Genomic DNA, 23,736 nt, shown 5'->3' with positions numbered 1-23,736 from the left:
AAAACATCCCGTAATTATCACTGTAATAATGTCAACATAAAGGAAGGTAAAAACAAGTGGATATAAGTCAATGTCAAAGTTCTTTCCTTGTAATGGAGAAGAAATAATTAAAATCAGAAATAAAAACAAGACAGGAGAAAAGAGAAAAAGCAAAAACAACTTTAAAATAAAAACTAAACAAACAGAAATGAGCTCAAATAATCACACACACCAAAAAAAAAAAAACAGAAATAGCTTAAGTCCCTGGAACCTGGGAGGTGCTGGGCAGACAAGCTTTGTTTGAATATCATTCTGTTAGAAATAGGGGATGCTTACCTTGTTTGTCCCACTATGGGTCAAAAATATTTACTGAAATTGTCTGGACCATAAATCCACTTTTGGATTTGTCATTTAACTTTAAGAAAGGAACAATAGGATCTCTATTGAACGAAAATATATTTCATTTTATTCAACAACCATATAAAGCAAACTAAATTGCATTCAGTGAATTCTGAGTTTTCTCTCACTAAGAACTGAGAAAAGCTTTGATAGGTGTGACAATGACAATTATCTACTCTATTCTGTTCAAGGTCCAGTTATCTATTCTTCCACCATCCATTTTCTTCTGCATTTCTCCTTTGTAATCCATACCACATTCAGATGCTACGCCAGATCATTTAATACTGTTTACAATTCAGGTTTTAAATGACAGCAATCCTATTCACTGAATACCAAGTATTATTTCCTGTAGTAATATTGGCATAATGCTTGATACAATCACAGTACAGGAATTCATCCTGTCTTTTATTTGAATGGCCCCATATTTTCTGTCTGCCTTGAAGTACTCTTTCAGCTATCTGCAATTTATTCTTGGGTTTCTATCCTTTGGTCTAATGATAATGTCCAGATTGTATTAAGCCTAAAGTCTTTCTCTTACAGACAGATTCCTGGAATCATATCCTCTAGCTACAGTAACCCAATGTCTGTGTAACTACTCCATTCCTACTATAATGTATATTAACCACATATTTCATGTAAACACCAAATTAATGCTAAAGAATCAATGATAAACAAACAAAAATGATTTATAGAGGACATCATTTAAAGGTGATAAAAGAGCTCCTCAGTACACGATCAATGATGTAAAACATACAAATACATTTTTACCACATTCTAAATGACCTTACATGAGAAAAAAACAGCTAATTATTCAACAAAAGAGTATTTTGAATGTGAATTGTAGTGGATTTTTTAATACGTTTCATCAGGTAAGAACTTGTTCTGAGTTTATAATGTAAGTGTACAACTGGAAACACTGAACATTGTCATAGCAATCATCTTAAGTTTCTCTCATTTAAATTTCTACTTGAGAATTCTGCTTTTTAAATGTGAAAAACCAATTTAATATGCTCAGGGGATAAATGTTCCATTTCTGAAAAGTCTATTATTTTTACTGTTTCTTCCTCTGCAGTTTACCTTTTCCTTTTTCTTCTTCTACTTCTTAAAAAAAAAATTCTTTATATATTTCTGTCTAAAGGTAGGGAAAAGAAGTCATAAACGCCAAGCCCTCCCCATCCATTTCATTTTTCGTTAGCCGCTTGGCTAGATGTTAAGATTACCTGTGTCATATAAGGGTTGGAGATCACCTGAAGGTGTAATTCTGTGGAGTGTATTTGTTTATTGCCAAGAAAAAAATGGAGAGAGTCTTCTCAATAACTTTCATTTGGAGTTAGCTTTCGGCTAGCTAAATAAGAACCACTGCTTAAAGGACAATAACAAGAAATCACAAATATATACAGGTTCTGAAGTCTAATAGATCCACTACAAATTCCTTTTCTCTGTCACAAAATTCGAATTTGCGGATCATCATTCAAGAGCCTCCATCTTCCTTTCAAGAACCATCCTCGGAAACCCACTTTTAGGCACTGTTCCCAATGGAAGCAAAATGTAAACACAAGCAGTTCAAATGATATCAGAAATCAAAATGTGTTTTAATGCCACAAGTTATGACAAAAACAGATACTGTTTTTTAAACTACAATATATGTGCTGGTAGCGGTACCCATTACAATGCCTTCCACTGTAAACAACAGAAAACGCCACTCTAACTGGCTCAAACATAAAGAAATAATTGTTTTACACAACAGAGGTAGGGAAGGTGAGCAGACTTCAGGGCTCTTCTGGAGTAGCTCCAGCTTCGTCAGTCGCTTCCTCCGTTCTGCTGTGTGGGCGTATTTCCAGGCTGGTAGGAAGATGGTTCTGCTAGTGGGGACCACACATCCACACACAATCACCACCAAAGGAAGGAAGAGCATCTCTTCCTGTAGTTCTTCCTCCAGAGTGAGAAAACTTTATCCAGAAGCCCTCAGAAATTCATCCAGTATCTCAAGGGCTTGGAAAAGAACACGTTTTTTCTACAACCAATCTCTGTCACCAAGGAAAGCCTTATTTTTTTGCTCCAGTCTGGGTTCCTGAACCAAAAACGAGAAGGTTTTCTGTCAGTGTTGTTTTACTACCTTAGCAACACTCTAAGTGTGGCCTGACGTCAGGCTAACCCTATGGGGGGAAAAAAGGAAACTCAAGCCATTCTGGTTCCTTCCTCCAAACTTCCACTCTCCTCCAACCTTCTTGGGTTTTTCACCCTCCACAGACTTCAGATGGATATTGTCTCTAGTTTTGCAGTTTGAATGCCTCCAAACTCATATGCTGAAGGCCTAACTTCCAGTACCTCAGAATAAGACCTTATTCAGAAAGGTCTTTGTGGATGTACCTAGTTAAGATGTCACACTGGAGTTGAGTGGACCCTTAATCCAAAGTGACTTGTATCCTTACAAACAGAGGGAATTTGCACACAGACATACACACAGGGACAACACCCTGTGAGGATGAAGGCAGAGGAAGGGGTGAAGCTTCTATCAACCAAGGAAGCCAAAGGTTGCCAGGAAACTAGCAGAGAGGGCCTGGAACAGATCCTCCCTCACATTCCTCAGAGGGAACCAGCCCTGCTGATTCCTTGACCTCATACCTGTAGCTGCCTAGACTGAAGAAGTAAATTTCTGCTATTTGAGTCACCCAGCATGTTACGGCTGTCCTAGCAAACCAGCACATGCGTTGCACCATGCCCAGAGTTTATACAGGAAGGTCATTAGGAGCTTACTTCCCAAACCAGGGGTGAAACTGTCTTAATTGCCTGAGAACAAGTTAGTATCTTCTCTATGCCTCTTCCATTATCTGAAAAATAGGGGTAATAATGATATTTATCATAGCGTTATTGGGAAGACGACATAAGCTGATTGATGGAAAGCACAAGAGCACACTACATGGAACACGTCTGCTCTCATAGTTATTAGCTGCTCTTGTCCTGCACTCACTGGACTATATGCCAGGCACTCTAGGTGTCTCACCAAACCAAACAGATATAAATTTTGGCCTTTCCCACGTTTACACTGTAGTGAAAGGATGCAGACAATAAGACAAATAAGGAAATTATGTAACATATTGGCCAGGACTAAGCTCCATGAATAGAAATGAATCCGAGAAGGAGGAGGGGGAGGGCTGGGGTTCGGGTGGCAGTTGCTGATAGGCTGGTCCAGAGGGGCATCGTGGAGGAGGGCAGACACCGAGCCGATACACACCGGGCAGACAGAAGAGCAAGTACAAATGGCCTGTGGTAGGAGCCAGCCTGTATATTCACAGGGCAGGAAGGCCAGTGTGGCTATAGCAAAATGAGGTGGGAGGCGGTGGGAGAGGAGGTCAGAGATATGATGGGGGCAGGTGGATATGTCCTGGGAGGGCTTAGGCTTGCACCTGAATGATATGGCAAGTCAGTGGAGGTGTTGAGCAAAGAATGACATGATCTGACCAGGCATTTTTATAGCTCACACTGGCCACGAAGTGAGAGTAGATGTGAAGAAGAAAAAAACAGAGAAACCAAGTTACAACACTGTTTCTGGAGTCTAGTCAGTGAGGGATTAAAACATAATTAGGTTTTACGTGCTTTGACAAGAGAAGTGACATGTTTACCCAATGGACTGAATGTAATGTCTGAATGAAAAAGGAGTTAAGAATGACTCTGAGGTTCAAATCCAAGCCGGAGGATGTATGCTTCCATTATTCAAATTAGGGAAGTCTTTTGGAGCAATGGGTTAGGGAAGGAGAGAATGAAGTTATTACCAGTGTCCTGCCTTATGTGTAGTATTTTGCCTTTATTATTGTTAGAATGAATGAAGTAGTTGCTAACATTGTCCTTCCTCTTCCTGTTACTACGATTGTTGTTGTTATTAGAATGAATGAATTTTTTGCTAGAATTTTTGTTATAGTTGTCCCTCCTCTCCCTGTTACTATTACTGCCATTATTATTATTAAAGTGAGAGGTAGCTTAATCTACCCTTTCCTGTTTATTCTCAATTCCATCTTCTGTGGGAACTTCTGTCAGCACATTCTGCTCAGCTCCTTCTCCTTCTCCTTCTTCAAAGATTTCATTTATTAGAGACAGAGCATGAGCAGGGGGAGAAGCAGATTCCCCGCTGAGTGTAGAGCCCAACACAGGGCTCGATCCCAGGACCCCGAGATCATGACCTGAATCAAAATTAAATGCTTAACCAACTAAACCCCCCAGGCACCAGCCGCCTTTTTTTAACCTTTGCCTTATTTATAGCTGCTCCTTTTTCCTGCTGTAATCTAGTCCCAAAGGGAAGGCAGTTGCTACAGAGCATGCCCTTCTCTCAGGGGAACATAACCTGAAGTCATCTCTGTTCCTATGGTCACACCTGCCTTCTCAATCTCCCAAGACTATCTTTGTGAAAGGAAATCCCTGCCTTTTCTCCCTTTGGACATTCCACTGCCCTTTGCTTTTTCTCATTATAGCCATTTTTCTTCTGCTTACTCCAATTTTCATTAATCCTCGTACCAATTCTTCCCCACTCCCAGTACTGGCTGTTCTCACTCGTGAATTCTGCTGTGACCCCTCAGTAAATCTGAATAAATCCCCCTCCTCACTTCTCCTTTCCCTCTGGGCCTCAATTAAAACTCCTGCTACACGAATTGTGGCTTGGCGTCTCTGGGGCTCAGTTTGCTCCTCTGAACAATAAAGGAAATACCCAGGTTATCTGCAAAGATCCTCAGTTGTAACTTTTGGACACATTGACTCAGTGTTTTTCCTGTACAGCCAGTTCTTTCTTCTCTGTAACTTGTCTTCAGAGCCTGCCTTTCATTACTCTCTTATTACTAAGGCCCCCAGCGCATTTTTTTCATCATTATTTCTCAGGCAAAGCCAGGTGGCTTTCACCCACCCGTAAGTTGGTCAGAAGAATGTGTTTATTTTTCTAGATATTTCCTAATGTTGCACACAAAGTATTCCAGGGACCATGATTCACGTTTGAAGAAATGAACTTATTTGGCCATTTCTTAACCATGAGTGAGATTTCATGATTTTAAGAAATTTGTAACCAGAAAGTTTTGTTAATGCCAGTGATAAGTAGCTTATGACGTCATTCCTGCTTTGGTTTTCTGTGACACATTTTTGAGGTTTTCATCCTCACTTCTTTGCGGGGCCCTAACCTTTGTCTTCCTTTTGCCCTGTAACTGCCAGTTTTCATCAGCAATTGAGAAAATAAGAGTGCAAGGAAAAACAATTTTAGCTCAGCTGACTGCTTCTTCAAGGAAACTGTTTTTTAGATTTCAGACTAAGTTAATAAAAAAAAGTTTTAATCCTATAATCAGAGGTCATTTTAATGCTTTTATTCAGCAAAATTCCAGGTAATTTTGAAATACATTGGACATCCATTTGTTGAGGACAAGAGAGGTTATTCCAAAACATTCTTTAATAGCCCTAAACCGATTTTTCCTATCAGAGGAAAAAGAAAAATCCACCTGGAAAGGTCTTTCTATAGTGGAGGTTACATAGCTGAGCTTCTTAGGCATTAAAAAAATTCACACACACACACACACACACACACACACACAATTGGTTAGAAATATTCCATTTTTAGGGTTAAGTTTTATGCAACACATTATGATCATAAATGGGTTATTTAGATATAATAATCTCTAGTTATTTTAAGCAAGGGAGCGAGATTTCATAATATTCAATCCTGCCTTATAAATTAACTTGGTAAACCTGCAGGAGAAACGTGAGCTGTCTAGCGTTCTCTGACAAATCAAAGGCCATCGCCCTTGATCCCCACAGTAACGATGTCCCTGCCTCCTCTGAACTCCAGTAGAACTTACCTTGTGTCCTTCTTATCCCCCATACTTCCTAATTCAGAGTCTCTCATATCTATCAATAAATAATTACGGAAGAAAAAAAAGGAGCAGGAAAATAAGCAGACATTGCAGTGTCATAGAAGAAGGGTGTTGAGTTAAACAAACCTAGCTTTCTCATTTCACCCATTTCTTCACCATGGATGCTGGGCAGCTGACTGAACTGTCTGATCCTTCATCTTCTCGGCTCTATATCGGAGGTAATGAACTGCCCTCATAGGTTACTGTGAAGGTTCAATTAAAATTGAAAAGCACCTGGCACATACAAGGCACCCGACAAAAGCTACTTCTCCTTTCCCCACTCCGGCATATCATCATAGATCAATCCTGCAGGATGGCTGGTTGAACACCCGGCTGTTTCTGGGCTGTGAGCTTTTCGAAGGCAGGGCCTTGTTCATCTTTGTATTTCCGACAGAACCCTGGGTAGTGAGCCTCACATTCTGGGGGCACAGTAACTCTATACTAGTTTAAACTGAGGGATGAAACAGGACCGCTCCTGAGCTGTGCAACAATCATTTACAGACTCGGGCTCTTCTGGTAGGACGGCTCCTCTCGTGAGCTATGGCTCAGGCCTCTCGGGTGCTGGAACAGCCCACCATGTTCTAAGTCAGGTGGCACAAAATAGAACTACTTTCCTAAATTCCTTGGCAACTAATCAGAACGCTGTTCCATTTCTCACTGTAGAAACTGCTGCAGAAAAACTGACCTTATTCCAAGAGAAAGACACAGAATCCACTACATTGTGCTGGAAAACCAACAAGTTGTGTTGAAAGCACTGAGTCACATAAACGTGGGCTTTAAACACCAGCTGGGCCCAGACCAGCCATGAGACCAGCGGCAAGCTGTCTACACTCGTTGAGCCTCAGGTACACCAGAGAGAGACAATAACTGTACTGTGGTGGTCAAACAGGGTTGTGGGTAGAGAAGGTGGTGCCTGGAACCGACTGGAACAACTGGGGAGCAGGATGTCAACACCAAGTCTAGAAAGCCATCAACTTTCAGTCATGAGAGCTCCTTCTCTGTCTTAGTCTATGCTTCTATCCATATTCCCTTCTTTGGCAACTGACCAGCTCTCGTTGTATCATTTCAGTTCAGTTGAGCAGAAAAGCTGTGCACGTGTGCCTGCATCAATGTGCAAGCAGTCCCATCTATGGATCCCCCATCTTTTGTTCTGTGGGTCACATTACAGTGCCATGAGAAGGTGTAATACAACAGATGCATGCATTACCTTTCTGTCCAATGCTAGAACACTGTGCAGTCCAATTGCTTGTGGCTTTTTCTCCTGTGTCAGTTAGTCACAGCTTCCACCGTAAAGAATTTCAAAGAAAATACAGCCCAATCAAAGCATGACAGAATGTCAACCCCAGACAAGAGGGGGCAGGCTGCGGGCAAAGCCAAGTGACCAATCTTTTCAGTTCTGGTGGAATCTTTGTTTCTAAGTCATTCTACTAACATCACCTAAGGAAACTGGGTTCCTAAGGAAAATGGGAGGGTGGGGAAGCAGACAGGCCACCTACACACCACAGATGGAAGAATGAACCTTCCCAAACTTTTGAAAAAAGTCTTCTTCTGCCCGGGCCAGTGCGTCTTCGTCAATGTACACAGCCGGCCTTCTGGCCATGAGGAAGTACTGCACCTTCCTCTGATTCCAGCCCATCACGTACTGGAGCCAGCCACACACCACCGCCGTGGACCGGCCGACCCCGGCGTTGCAGTGAACGTACACGGTGTGTCCATTCTCGAGCAGCGCGTGCAGGAGACAGACCGCCTGGGGCAGCATCTGTACTCGGCCTGGGATTGAGAAAGCACAGCACAGACACATGAATAATGAAACCCCAACATCACCACTAATGAGAGCTCCTCCAGTGCCTGGTGAGATGAGAGCCACGCAGGGAGGGGCAGGGGTATGCAAGTTTGTGCCACTCCTTTGTTGTGAGGGAAAGGGTGAGACAATGTCAAAACCTACTAATAATAAAGTAGAAAGAACACTCCAGAGGCAGTGGGTCAGCTCTGAACTTTCCCTGGTTTTTGCTCTGAGTGACTCCTGTATCGGCGCAAATTTCCTTTCAAAGAAAAGTTAAACATTGCCTATGGTCAGAAGAATGGATTTTTGCATCCATCAGAAGGGCTTATACAGATGGGGCAGAGATTTAGAGAAATTTCACCTGGACTTTCCTTAATCCAAATGGATCTTCCAAATCAATGCAAAACAGACAATTAATCCATATTGGTTAAAGGAGCCAATCTTATTCACTCAACATATGCCAATTTTCATTCGGCCAATGGGATGGCAAACATTAATTGGCATGCATGCAATAACCCATCATTTTTTTATTCCCTCATGATACAGAGAGTGTTCAAATGATTCCATTTCTCCTTTACTGGGCAATTGTGACTATAGTTATCATTACTTCATGATGACTATTTTGATTATTAGGTGATCATTTATCTTTTCCTTTACACATTGAGAGGATACACAACGCTCTGCTCATGCCTGTTAGACTCTCTTGTCTCGTGAGGCAGAGATCACCCTAAAGCCATCAGACTCCTAGGTGCCTGGAATTTCTTCTGCACACAGGTTCTCAGAGCTAAGATAGTGGGTTTGGTGGGGGTGTGGACGACGGTCAATATAAATTACTTCAAAAGGGGATGAAAGAGAGAAACTATGGAGAGTCCTGGATTATGTGCCCATGACTTGACATTCACTAGCTACTCTGTGCTCTCAACCACACACGCGCACAATGGCGCTTCGCACTGCCATCCCACTGGATGACGGGAGATGGTTTCATTGCAGATCCTGAGGCCTAGAATCCCATGGTGGAATGGAGCCAGGAGGTCATGAGAATCACTCAAGTAAGTTTAGACTTCCCTCTTTAGTTGTCCTCTTCCAAAATGTAAGTGCTTCTTAAGGACCAACACAACAAATGGCAATCAGGCATCAGTACCTTAGAAGGTCAGAGGTTACAAGACTCCACCGTGTTTGAAGGCCCTCTCAGTTACCACTCCATCCTAGGTGGGTCTACCTTAGCTTTAGGCTCACCCTGTTCTGAGTTAGGAGCAGAAAACCTACACTGAAGCCAAGATAAAATTCTAATTTTGCTGCTGGTTCTCTATCCCTCTGTTTCACCAACGCACCTCAAGCCCCAGGTCCCACACAGCAGTGTAGAGACATTTGTAATTGGAATGCCTTCGGTCAGGGCACACTTAGCAATCCCTCAGGCTCCATCTCTCCCTGCTGGCTATCACCCCGTGTTCATATTCCCTGCCTGATCTCTGAGGGCATCTAAGGGGAGCCCCACTAGCTCTTCTGTGCTGCTTGATTCCCCAGAGCCCAAATTCAGCCATAAACTGTCATAGATCTGCACTTCCTCAGTAGGTTTCAGGGTATTCTGAGGTTAGAGCTAGACGGGTATGCCACATAGTCAGTTGTTCATGGCACTGCCCCAGAGGCAGTAAAATGTCAATAGAAATGGAACAAAGTGTAGAAGGTCCTATGTACCAGAGTGACATCTCACTGTCTGTCTCAGGGAGATTACCATGTAGTTGATGCACTATTTGAGCTGAGAGATCAGAGGAAGCAAAACTTCCGAAGTATGTTTGAGCAACCCTGCCAATATGGGTGAGGCCTGCCCACAGGCAAGGCTTTTTGTTCTGCTGAAGGGGTATGAGAGGTGTCGCCCCACTAAGACCAGCTGCGAAGGGAATGACAGCTGATCAAACTGGGAAGTCGGGTTCTTCCTGCCATGGCTGGCATCACTGGCCAAGTTTCCTGTTACAGATACCTCTCCAGCTACCATGTACATTGCCAGGAGATGAGCAGAAAAAAAATTTTTTAATTGAAATATAGTGGACATACAATGTCATTGTCAGGTGTACAACGCAGTGATCCAACAATTCTATCCCATACACTATGCTCAGCACAGTAAGTATAGTCACCAACTGTCACCATACGACGTTATTACAAGGTTATTGACTCTATTCCCTGTGCTGTACTTTTTATACCCGAGAAGTATTTTAACATGGGTTTTCATTAAATGCCCAGTATACAAACAGACCACAGTGGCCAAGTGAGGTAGGAGCTTCTAGAAGCTGAGTCCCAGCCCCCAGGGTTCAGTTTCTGCAGCCTCAGTGTCACGGGACTTGCCCAAACGGGGGTTCACATGAACCTGTCAGGATCCCTTCCCCCACCTGCTCTCTGGCCAGAGATTCACTGAGGAAGGATCTGCATCAAATGGCCCAAATGACGCACTATCTCTCCCTTTCCTTTTTATCTGTAAAAGATTCTTCAAGAGGCATGCACACAGTTTAGAAGTTGAAAAGGGATATGTGTGAGCTTGGAATTCTATGACCTCAGCCATGCAATCCTAGAAGGTAAGTGACAGCTGCCACTGGGAAGCTCCAGAAGGCTCCCGGTTTAAACACAGGTTTCACCCCGCAGTGGTCTTCTCCTAGAATCACTTAGCCGCTATACTTAAGAACTGTCAAACAAATATTTAAATAACATAAAAAGGATGCCAGACAAGGACGTGGGCCAGGATGCCCACCTGTCTTAGCCTGGCCTCCACTGGAGCTCTTGCTTATTTTGATTTCTAGGGACTACAAATCACTCTGTGTTGATTGATGACAGCTCACATTTACTAAGCCCTTTCTACCTGCCAAGTGCTGTTCTGAGCACCGTGCAGGCAATAGTTCATTGGCAATCACCTTTTTTTTTTTTTTTATATTTTTTTCACTTTTTTTTTAAATTTCTTTTCAGCGTAACAGTATTCATTGTTTTTGCACCACACCCAGTGCTCCATGCAATATGTGCCCTCCCTATTACCCACCCCCTGGTTCCCCAACCTCCCAACACCCGCCCCTTCAAAACCTCAGGTTGTTTTTCAGAGTCCATAGTCTCTCATGGTTCATCTCCCCTTCCAGTTTCCCTCAACTCCCTCTCCTCTCCATCTCCCTATGTCCTCCATGTTATTTGTTATGCTCCACAAATAAGTGAGGCCATATGATACTTGACTCTCTCTGCCTGACTTATTTCGCTCAGCATAATTTCTTCCAGTCCCGTCCATGTTGCTACAAAAGTTGGGTATTCATCCTTTCTGATGGAGGCATAATACTCCACCGTGTATATGTACCACATCTTCCTTATCCATTCGTCCGTTGAAGGGCATCTTGGTTCTTTCCACAGTTTGGCGACCGTGGCCATTGCTGCAATAAACATTGGGGTACAGATGGCCCTTCTTTTCACTACATCTGTATCTTTGGGGTAAATACCCAGCAGTGCAATTGCAGGGTCATAGGGAAGCTCTATTTTTAATTTCTTGAGGAATCTCCACACTGTTCTCCAAAGTGGCTGCACCAACTTGCATTCCCACCAAAAGTGGAAGAGGGTTCCCCTTTCTCCACATCCTCTCCAACACACGTTGTTTCCTGTCTTGCTAATTTTGGTCATGGGCAATCACCTTTTAACAACTATGAGGTTGGTACTATTTTTATCCTCAGTTTATATCTGAGGGAACTGAGGGAAGGAGACCTCCCCAAGGTTATTCCCCAGTGGCTATTGAAACCCAGCAAGTGCAACTCCAAAGCCTCTGGTCTTAACCACTGCACTAGTGCCCTTCCCTGACCTGCCTGGCCAGGGGCACTTGTGGGCCGCCATGCTCTCATTCTGAGTTCTTAGTCAGTCTCTACAGCCTACCTACCCTGTCACACAGTTGCTGTTAGCCCAGGTGAGAGTAACAACTTCCTGGGTGTTAGCTCCTCTCCCCTACCCTAGAGGGGCTCCCTGTGCCCAATAGGCCATGTGCCTCTGCTAGAAAACCCATTCTAGGGAGCCTGAGCTAACACACAACACACCAAGGAATAAATAAAGGGTGCCCAGAATCAGAGCTTGCACAACATCAACAAGAGCCCCTAATTTTTTTTTAAGATTTTATTTATTTATTTGACAGATCACAAGTAGGCAGAGAGGCAGGCAGAAAGAGAGAGGGGGAAGCAGGCTCCCTGCCGAGCAGAGAGGCCGATGTGGGGCTCGTTCCTAGGACCCCGAGATCATGACCTGAGCCGAAGGCAGAGGCCCCAACCCACTGAGCCACCCAGGTGCCCCGAGTCCCTAATTTTTTATATTTCATATATTTAGGCTCCATCCAGACTTTAATTAGATAAAAAGTTTCCATTCGTAAAAATGATAATACCTAAAGGCAAGAGAGAAATCCAGAATTTTTATATAAAATATTCCAAATTCTAACTGTTGACAGCTAAGTTGAAAATTTTAAACCCTGTGCAGGTATAACAAAACATTTCACTGTTTGAGATTCTTATTTTGGAATATAAAACAGGCCTTGGCTCTCAGTAGATGTTCAATAAGCATTCATTAAATCCATGAATAAAAAATAAAATGAAATAAAATCCAATAATACTCATTAGATCTGAGACACTACTGGACTCCTCTAATCTAACTTGTGGCTCACACCTTCTCCAGGCTAATCCAACTCTGGAATGATTAAAAGTTTCCTGAAAGCATGTACTGAGCAAGCAAAGGTTGGGAGAAGAGGGACACAGACATGTTGGGGACAGCCTGTGGCATTAGGGCCTGAAATCATGAAGAGGAGTGGAAAAGGCCTTGAAGATGCCCTTTACCTAAGGTTGACCTTGAAAGGCATTATTTCTGGAGTGACTTTCAGCCTTTCCAAGATTAACACGTGTGCGTGTGTGTGTGTCACACACACACACACACACACACACACACCCTTCTTTTTTCACTCCAGGCAGATTTATGGCTGAATGTATTATTATTTTATTTGAGCGTATCTTCTTTTCCACCTTTGCAATGTAATATAGATAAAATCCATGTTATCTAATACAACCTTCAGTAGAAACTTAAGAAGTTGGGACTAAAAATATAGTCCCAACTTGGTGATTTTCAAAGCCCTTACATATCAATCATCTTATTCTATTGTTATAATCCTGCAAGGCAGAAATGATTACCCCATTTTCTAAGTGCAGGAAATAGCCCTCTCGCTATCACACAGCTAGGCCGTGGCATCCAGGCTCAAGCCCACACACCGAGTCTCAAGCCCACATGCCGTGGCTCCAAGGTCAGTGTCGGCATCACGGCAGAGCTGCACATGCTATTGAATCAGAGAACGAATGGAGGGTGACAGCAGAGGGGTAGCCAAGGGGAAGCACATGCCCTCACTTGGGAGGCAAGGGCAGACCGTATGTTATCACCAGCACTGCCCTGTCAGAGGTTGAAACACAGTCTGAGTGCTTCTTACGAAGGAAAACGGAATTTTAATGAACACATTTGGTTTTTGTCAGGTGAGTGCCCGATTTGTCTCAGGTGAAAGGTACAAACCAAAATTTACAAAAAAAAAAAAAAAAAAGGAAAGAAAAAAACCTAACTCCTCGGCATGTGACAAAATGTACCAGAGTAAGGATCGATAGTACAATTGATTGTAACGGGTCTGTGACAACTGGTGGTGAGAGTCAGTCCGAACACACTGTCTTCTTTCTCAGACTTTATCTGACAGCATTATGTTACAGCTCAAAACACTTCCAGATGGATTTTTCTCTAGCATTCCAAAAATAGCTGAATTAATCTATATGTTCATTGTGCTAATATTGTCAGCCACACAGATTAATCCAGTGGTCAGAACTTCCCTGGAGCCTGGGGAATGGTCGTTAACCCTTTGATTACTCCCCAGGTCATGCTGAACCAAAGAAAAGTCTTCATTTAGTCGCATTTGGCCTTTTGCAGCTGGGAACGCTCCTTCTGCTGTCCTGGTTGTTGCCATAGTGCCTCCGTGTGGGAGGTGCTCTGCTGCTGTGACTAGGATGGGACCTGGTGACCCTGGGTTTTAACAAACTGCGGTGTACCTTTGGGGATGGGGTTTTTCCCTCAGGTTTTTTACATACCCCAAACTAGCTGGCAAGTACCTGTTGGTCACCAGGGCGCCCAGATAATCAGTGCAGGGATGGGATGGGATGCAGGTGAGCTACGCTAAGCTTTGTCTCACCTTATACTCCAACGGGCAACAATGCTATAAAACCTGAAGTAAGGAAGCAAGAATCAGAATGCTCTCTGGAAGCTATAGGCAGGTGAACCTAACAATCTTCTGGTTTGAAACCAGAGAAAGAAAGCGCTTTCATATCAATCATCTTACTCTGTTGTTTTGATCCCATAAAGCAGAAATGACGACCCCATTTTCCAAATGCAGGACTCTCCTTCCACTGCCACGAGTGCTGCCAACCTGCCTCAGTGTGGAAGGTGCCCCACGGTTATGCTGCAGTGGGACTCCAAAAAGACCGTAACATAACTACAGTGGGCCTAGATTTGACCAATGATCTTCCATGCAAGTGAAGTTATTTTTTTTTTCCTTGAAAATGAGCAAAGCTGTTACAGCTACATCAAGTTTCTTTGGACCACTGTTACCAAGAGGAGTATTTCTTCCCTCAGGAAAAAAAAATTAAAATAAAAGTAAAAATTATACCTCTTCCCTAGTGATGGTTCAGTCCAGCCTGGGAATCACTTGAGATTCACAGTCAAGGTGGCCGACGTCCAGCTCCCTAGGATCCTTGAGATCTTTCTTCTGTCCCCACCCATGTTCTGGACTGTTGACTCCAGGGAGACAAGCCACCTCCCTGCCCACTCACAACTTGTCTAACTCCAGGTGATCCTGACTACCAGGGATTGCAAGGGCGCTGGTCTGTGGAACGTGCACGCAGAGCCGGAGGGGGCATGCAGGGACATGAGTCACAGCACGGAGTCTGCAGCCGTGGTCTGAGTCTAACTGCCTCTGTTGAAATCCAGGCTGTGTCTCTTTTCCTATGGCCACATTACTTCACATTTTTGTACCTGTCTTTTCCTCGGCAAAATGGAGATAACTGCAACTGCCTGGAGTCTTGTCAGAATTAAATGAGGCAAGGCATGAAATCGCTTAAGAGAGTGTCTGATACATTATGTACTTTGGGTGCAGGAGATGGTAGAGTCGTTTCTGACTAGGCACAACTGCCTTCCTCCTTTCCCGCAGAACAGCAATTCACCAAACTCCTTCAGCCTGTGCCAGTCCCACAGCTCTCTGCTGCCCCCTGCTGACATCTTGTTGATACTGGTAGTGTAACAGTTCTCAGCGTCGGATACCTCCTCCATCCCACCCCCCCCAACCCCCTCAGGCACCCTACTCCACCACCAAGCTGAAACACAGAGCATTCCTGTAAAACCCCATGCCTTGGGGCTACACCGATGCTGTTTCCTCCATCTGGCATACTCTTCCTCCCTCCCCACTGACCTGTCAAAACCAGGCCACTTCAAATGCCATGAAACAGATACAGCCTCCCTGTGCTGCCCCCCAACACCCCATAAGCCACCAGAAGCACCTGACTCCTTCCTCACAGTACATTCTTCTCTGTATTGTAATTAGTTTTGAACTTCTCCTACCACCTATTGCTATGAGATCAAAACTCTGCCTTATTCATCTCCTGTTTCCCCAGCAGCACCCATGTCATAAAAAATTACAGCCTTGGGCGCCTGGGTGGCTCAGTGGTTTAGGCCGCTGCCTTCGGCTCAGGTCATGATCTCAGGGTCCTGGGATCGAGTCCCATGTCGGGCTCTCTGCTTGGCAGGGAGCCTGCTTCCCTCTCACTCTCTCTGCCTGCCTCTCTGCCTACTTGTGATCTCTCTCTGTCAAATAAAATAAATAAAATCTTTAAAAAAAAAAAATTACAGCCTTGCTATTGCCATCCAGCCCCCAACTGGGTCCTCTCTCATGATCTCCCACTTCAGCCACTACAGTGACCCCCTAATGGGGGTCCCCAGATCCACACTGGGCCCATTTCCCATCCCTTGTCCACAGTGCCAACTTTTACCTCCTGTGACACTCTCCGGTCTCCTGCCGCAGAGACGTCCCAAGCTGGCGGCCCTCTTGCTGGGATCCTCTCTCCCACCTCACCCCCACTAGCCTTCAGACTTAGCTCAAACATACCCAAGCAAACCTTCCCTGACTCTCTTCCTACATCTGACTTTCCTGTGCATGCTCTCATAGCAGTATCTTCCTGACAAAAACGTCATCATAGTTGTAAATCTCTCTTTATGGTCATTTGATGATGCATGTCTTCTCTTGATGACTAGAAGCTCCATGGGGACAAGAGCTATACCTGCCTTGCCTCAGCAAGCTGCCAGCATAATGCCACACATACCTTAGATACATAATAAATACATGTTCAATAACTAAATCAAAGGAGCCATGTTAAACAGAATCTTAGGCAAGGTGCCAAAATATATTAAGTATGTTAAATTGAAACCTTATATTGATTCCATTTCCACCATTCATGTTTAAGTCATTCAATTATACACAGAAAGGCATGTAGGGAAGTAGATAGGTAGACAGATGGACAGACAGCAAGGGCGTCTCTGAAACACATTCAGCAAGAGGCCAGAAAGATTCTTCCGATGCTTACCTTCAGTGCTCATATCTGGTGTCGGCATCCAGATGTAGACCAAGCCTTCTTCCCTATAGAGCTTAATCATGGTGTCTGGTGTCATGGGTTCTGGGTAGCGGTTACAGCCTGAGGAATTCTGTATGATATCCCATTCAGTCTGAAAATTCATCACAGCTGTAATCCCCAATTCATGCTTCAGTTTGATGGTTATATGTTCCACTTGACGAGGGCAGCTACCCAGCCAGATATTTGGTAGAATTCTAATGAGAATATATAGAAGCAACTATTATTATTGTTATTGTCATGGCTTGAGATATGAGAAGCGGCAGAAAATGTAATAAAATTTAGTAATGAAATGCAATTAACCTTTAAATCTGACACAGGAAAAGCTGCAGTAATAATATTAGATGGTATAACAATATTATTGATATAATAACAATATTATTGAAAGAAAAAATACTGGGGCTGTCATTTTTAGGGAAATAAATAATCCTATTAACCAAAATGCTAGGAAATAAGCATTAGCAAGCTAAATCTTATAACATATTAAAATAAGCCCACTAAGATGTATTTATTCCTTGAATGTATATGTGGTTCAACATTGGGAAACTCATCAACATATTTCAAACACTAACAAGTTAGAGGCAAAACTCCAGTGATTAGATCAGTAAATTCTGGAAAGCATTTGCAAAAATCGGCCATTATTCCTGTTTGAAACTCTACATAAAAATTTCAAACTCTACATTTCAACTTTCAAAAGTAGGAGAACTTTTAAACACCAGAAGCTAACAATCTCCTTTTAAACAAAATCAAAGTTAAGCTTATATACATTAGTGCCCAACACTGTCCTATATAGTTCCTCTAATGCTCTAAGTTAAGAAGAAATAGAACTGTCTGAAAAAAAAAAAAAAAAAGGAAAGAAAATGTTGTCAATATTTTTTCAAGTATGTTTCTATTTCTAATATCCCAAAGGCTGGACCCCACCATCAAAATTTCTGAGTCAGTAGACCTGGGTTGAGAGTCCAGGAATTTGGAATTCTAACAAGTTCTTAGGCAATACTGATGCTGCTAGTTCATTGCATCCTGAGAATCTGAGAACCACTCCCTAAAAGATTCAATTACAAAAGCTACGCAAAGTATTAAAGGTATTAAGATACCTGGATGAGGGAAAATATACAAAAATCAAACAGCTTTTCTCTGTATTCTCAATAGCCAGGTACAAATGCAGAAGTGCAGGTGACTCTCATTCAAATATAAAAACAAAATTATAGAACATCTAGGAATACATTTAACCAGAAAGATTTATAAAATTTTATTGGACATTAAGAAAAAAAATAATAGACAGACATACTGTGATATTATGATTTACAATAAGAAATATGTATTTGGTCTTCATCTCAGTTTCCAGCACAGTTTCCTGAGTGATAAGAGGCTTAAAGGTGTCTTTTGTTATACATTCATGAGTAATTTGGATGGTACCTATCTGATGGGCTGGTTGCCAGAGGAACCAACTTTGTGACTAGAGGACAGAAGTTTCAGTCCCACCCCTTGGCTTCTAGGACAAAGAGAGCTGGAGGTTGAACCAATCACCAATGGCCAATGATTTAATCAATCATCCCTATGTAATGAAGCTTCCATAAAACCCAAAAGGTCAGGATTCCAAGAGCTTCCAGGTTGGCGATACAGGAAGGGTGGGGCTCCCTGAGAGGGTATAAAAGCTCTATGCCATTCCCCCGTTCCTTGCCCAGTGCATCTATGCCATCTGGCTGTTCTTGAATTATACCTTCTTAAAATAAGCCAGTAATCAAGTAAAATGTTTCCTGAGCTCTATGAACTGCTCTAGGAAATTAATCAAACCCAAAATAGGAAAGGGTCATAGTACCCTGATACAGCCAGTCCATCAGAAGCACGGGTAACAACTTTGTTTGCACGTGGCATCTGAAGTGAAGAGTGGTGGAGCATCCTATAGGGCTGAATTCTTCTTACCTTGCAGAAGCTGATGTTATCTCTAGGTGGATAGTGTTAGAATTAATCTGAATTGTAAGACACCAAGTTGGTGTCCAGAAAATTAGTTGGATGGATGGGGAAATACCCTCACCCCACACATGTTGAAATTGGGTCCCAGAACCCAAGAGCCATACCACACAAAAATGTAAATATTTTCCAAATAACATATAAATGTAATGCACATTATTACAACTTGTTATGTGTGGTATATATTGTCTTGCTCACTATCTCACATGTGTACATCCTCTCCAGAACTAATGGGTTCCTCCAGAAGTAATATTCTGTTTCAACTTTATTTGAATCATGTCATCTAGAACTTTACTAGGCTCAAAATAAAGCATTCAGAAATGATGATGATGGTAAACATCACTTGATCCTCACCAGTATTCCCAGCATGAAGGACTAAACTACTTCTCTGCCTGAAAGAGCTGACTGATTTACATCAATAGACATGTGTCCCTTCCAGAGGGACAGATTTAAGACCTCGCGCACAATGCTCTATGCTCTGTCTCTCCCTGCCACGACGATCTCGGAAACACATGTGGATGCTAAGCTGCTAGAAGACTGACGTAGCTTAGAATGGTGAGCTACCTCTGGAGGCCGGCTGCCCTAGAGAGCAGATGACTCATTGTGTTAAGCCAATGTTTGTTCCCACAGGGTAATCTGACCGGTTTTACTACAATGCCTACATAATTAATTCCTTAAAGTCCTTAATGCCAGGAAAGAAGTTGAGCAGAGGGCCTACACTTTTATTCAGCTATTTTCATATTGAGCTTAAAGGAGTCCTTCTGAGCTGGGGACAATTTTGTGTCCCAAGGGATATCTGGCAATGATTATGGAGGCATTTTAGATGGTGGCGCTGGGTGGTGCTGATGGCCCCTGGTAGACGGAGACCAGGGACGTTGCTAACCATCCTACAATGCACAGGACAGCTCCCACAACAAAGAATTATCGAGGCCAAAATGTCAATAATGCTGTGATTAAGAAGCCTTGTTTAGGCCAATAAAAGTGGAAGAGAACTCCTTATTATACGTAGGAAGAAAGGGAATACGAGACAGGAATGAGACCAACATATCTGACACAGTTCGTGGCCCATTGGTGATGTCATTCTGATGAAAATATGGTATCCCGTGTCATATTTTAAGACATTTATGTATGTATAGAAAGAGACAGACATAGAGGGTGAAGCAAAAGGCTAATATAACATAGTTGAACACCACTACAACATTTTAAGTGGTGTGTAATGGAAAGGGCACTCAACACAAGCAAGAAAAAATGCCAATCGTAACATGATAATTTTAAAGCACTTGGTAATAACCATCTATTATTTGGCCAAGTTAGTTATCATCTCTAAGCCTTTGGTGGGCTTCTCTCTAAAATGGGTCTAAAAATAATTAATTCACAGAAAGTGAATACAATTAAATAAGGTATTTTGAATAGGACTGATTCTGACTGATTCTAATGGATGTACAATGAATGCAAGTGGAGTTTATGTCTATTTGTTATAATTTACTTACTTTAGTAATTTATTTTGTATTGTACTGACTATCCAGATAGTTTTCCATTGTTCTGTGAATGCCACTAGAACGCCAAAGAGTTTAGAATACTCATCCTATTTTCTTAAATGAAATCTAGCTTGCTCTGTGTTTTGGTTCTTTTTTTTTTTTTCCTTTTGGCTGTTGTTGACATTGTTGATGCTAACGTAAGAAGCCAATGGACTAATCCTCAAACGTGGGTATTCCCCATCCACGATGAAAATACCTCTCAAGATCCAGCTTCACCTACAACTTGAATCCATTACCCTTCAGAAGATAACACAATTTTTTATTGATGCTTGGGCTTTAAGTCTAATAGCTTACTAGGCATTTCTTATGGGCTACTGAAGATGACTATGGAAAAAATAAAGGCAACAAAATTTAAAATAAAGAGAATATTCAGGGGGCGCCTGGGTGGCTCAGTGGGTTAAGCCACTGCCTTCGGCTCAGGTCATGATCTCGGGGTCCTGGGATCAAGTCCCGCATCGGGTTCTCTGCTCAGCAGGGAGCCTGCTTCCCTCTCTCTCTCTCTCTCTCTGCCTGCCTCTCTATCTACTTGTGATCTCTCTCTGCCAAATAAATAAATAAAATCTTAAAAAAAAAAAGAGAGAGAATATTCAGAAACATTCAGAAAATATTCAGAAAAGACGTAATGGTATTGTGAAGATGAGGATGGGATCCAAAGGCCTTTCAGTTTATTCTTGACCCTAAAGCATTCTCTAAACACTCCATTAGGCCAGTGGGCTGACAGAAAAGTCATTAGCAGGGACACGCTGAGAGTGCTTAAGGGATGCGCTTGACCAGGACATTGTTAGCTGAGTGTTCAGTCTTCATGGGAATGGAAAGGATGCACACCCTGGGACATTGGCCCCTCCCTCTGGCTGCTAAGTGAGAGCAGGGACCAGCTCTATCTAAATGCTCCACTCCCCCTTCCATTGTCCCTTAAAGATTTCTCCTCCAGTTCCCTGCTGGATACCCAGTGACAGCCGTGGTGGGTTGTCAGACTATGCTGTGAGGTCTAACGGAGCACACTAAAGTATCCAAAGTTGGAAAAGAGGGCAATAAAAACCCCAGAGGTATAACCAAGAAATATAACCTTTGAACAACCATGCATTTTTACTGGTAAAATTTTGAAGTGGACTGGTAAAATATTAAAATGAATGAAATTCATGACAGGCATGCTAAATTCCAAATGTTACCCAGAGTTCTCCTGAATACAGTGCTCTCTGAGTCCGTAGCCCTTAGTCCCTACCTAGAGAATAAATGCCAAAAGTGCCTGGCAGCAAGATTTCAATAAAGACAAAATAACAGCTCAGCAGAGATCTACAAAGCAAATCAGACAAAATAAGAAATCAGAATGCCAAACGAGCGTCAGTATATAGAATCATACTCTGTTGCTGGGAACGAAAACAACAAAAGGGAAGGTATTACTCTGCCATCTCATTCAGACCTGGTCTTCATCTAACTGGAGACCTCAGGAAATTCAGAACGGCTCAAAGGTAAACAGGCCCAAAGCTGGTACCTTTCCCACATCCAGTTTCTAATGGAAATAAGCCCTTGAAAGACGCACTTACATACATTCCCACACACATATCAACCCTAGCTTTTCAATCAGAGATTTCTGACTTTTTGGTAACAGTCCTTCCTCTAGAAGTGCCACAAGTCAGAGTCCATACTGAAGAAATGAGTATAAATTCTTAAATTCCTGATTTTTTTAAGCAGTAAGTGCTGAACCTAGGAGACAGATCACTAAAGATAAATTCTAAAAACAGGTGCTGTGTTGAAGAATAGAAAATTAAAGCTATAAAGTAAATAGTACTGAACTGTTATAAGAGAGATAGAGCCAGAGGACGGAGTTTGTTGGAAACACACAAATCAATGGATCCTGCTTCCTCAGACAGCCTAAGTGCCCTTCCTATGCATCCTACCTCAGCTTACTGTCCCTAATAACAGGTGATATTATTTCTAGTTACATGATACACTGGAGGTAATAAGACGCATGGTGTACTTTCTAAACAGTAATTACACTGTTACTTATCCATTCAAAAGAGAATGATTTGACACCATTAAAAATCAATTTTTACTCATCTCATCTTACTTTTAATCTTCTTTCAGCATCAATGACACTTTAAACCGTTTTAAAAATCTGGATTTTTTTTTTTTAAGGTGAAAAGAAGCTTGTTGAAATATGGGATCTGGGGAATAAAAATCCTCTGTAAAAGGTAGTTTCAATGCAAGACATACAAAACTTCAAAGATAAAATAATGAAATAAAAAATATATAGTTCAAAGTTATATTATAAATTACACTATAAAACTTGCAGAGAATTACTTTATGAATAGCACACTCTTGATCATGAGTTACATCAGATTTCTGGCAGCTCAACTATAGATTATCTCGAAAGATCAGAGGAAACCACTGCACCTAATGGGTATGGACACTCAGTCAACTCAAATGTTCTCAAATCTGACTTTGCATTCAAGCCATATCAGTTTTTATAAAAACATATATTGCCAACATCTAGTCCAGAGGTAGTTATTAAGTGGCTGTGCAGTGAGATCTATGATTCTGTGGATTTTTTTTTTTCAGGAAATTAACCAGGTTTTATATATATATATATATATACATACATATTCCCTATGCAGCCAGATTCCAAAACCACTAGCCTGGTCAATCCCAATAAACGTGTAGAAAGTTAGTATAGAACGGGGCGCCTGGGTGGCTCAGTGGGTTAAAGACTCTGCCTTCGGCACAGGTCATGATCCCGGAGTTCCGGGATCAAGCCCGGCATCGGGCTCTCTGCTTGGCAGTGAGCCTGCTTCACCCCTCTCACTCTGCCTGCCTCTCTGCCTACTTGTCATCTCTCTGTCAAATAAATAAATAAAATCTTTTTTTAAAAAAGTTAGTATAGAGACCTCAATACCTTTTAATAGCAGCAAAAAAATATGGCAATGAAAGGGCATGTATTGCTAGCCCTACCCATGTACAGAAGAGTTAAGTCCTTCCCATCTCCAAAAATACTTTTAAGACTAAAAATGATTCCCAAACAGAGAGTGGGGAATGGGAAACTGTTAGGAGAAAGCAGCTATGAGGATGTGTGTCTATGTGTTTAATGAGTAGCATCTTCTAAAAAGTCAAAACTACATCTACTTCTGAGTCATGACAAATATTTAATATAGCAATATTCATTAAGAATGTACTTAAAAAAAAGAATGTACTTTTGCAAATAAAAGTTTTATTCCTTTGAGTATTGACTATTGCTATCATGATTCAACAAAAAGGTGTTTAAATAAAATCCATCCTAATAAGATCACAGCTTAGCTTAAGACCAGGGGTCGGGGGTACAGGGGGTGGGTGGATGGCTGACATTCTGGAACCTTACTTTGTTGGACGGCAAATCAAAATCAATTTCACTCATTTGGGTGAATCTGGATTTGTGGTCCCAGGTAATTACATCACAATACTACACTGTTCACTTCACCTGTCAGGCCAGGGCCCCTGTTACAACAGCAAGTGAAGCG

At 42.2% G+C, this 23,736-nt stretch overlaps 1 protein-coding gene across 4 annotated transcripts in view; it reads right to left on the bottom strand.

Moving 5' to 3' along the window:
- Window positions 1-1,106: 1,106 nt before the first annotated feature.
- Window positions 1,107-23,736, bottom strand: part of EPM2A (EPM2A glucan phosphatase, laforin) — a 150,664-nt gene continuing 128,034 nt past the window's right edge. For 2 of the 4 annotated variants that reach the window (XM_046004358.1, XM_046004357.1), the window contains exons 3-4: window positions 16,692-16,933; window positions 5,702-8,030 (exon numbers count right to left, since the gene is read on the bottom strand). In XM_046004358.1, the coding sequence (XP_045860314.1) occupies window positions 7,753-8,030; window positions 16,692-16,933 (520 nt within the window). In that variant the 3' untranslated portion in view covers window positions 5,702-7,752. Of the gene's footprint in view, window positions 2,450-5,701; window positions 8,031-16,691; window positions 16,934-23,736 lie in introns of those variants that run through there. The other 2 variants (XR_006818261.1, XR_006818262.1) reach the window with 2 other exon arrangements.

This window comes from Meles meles, chromosome 5 (assembly GCF_922984935.1).
Source record: "Meles meles chromosome 5, mMelMel3.1 paternal haplotype, whole genome shotgun sequence".
Lineage (NCBI taxonomy): Eukaryota > Metazoa > Chordata > Mammalia > Carnivora > Mustelidae > Meles > Meles meles.
The sequence above is the reverse complement of the archived record's forward strand: the minus strand, read 5'-3'. Positions and strand labels throughout refer to the sequence as shown.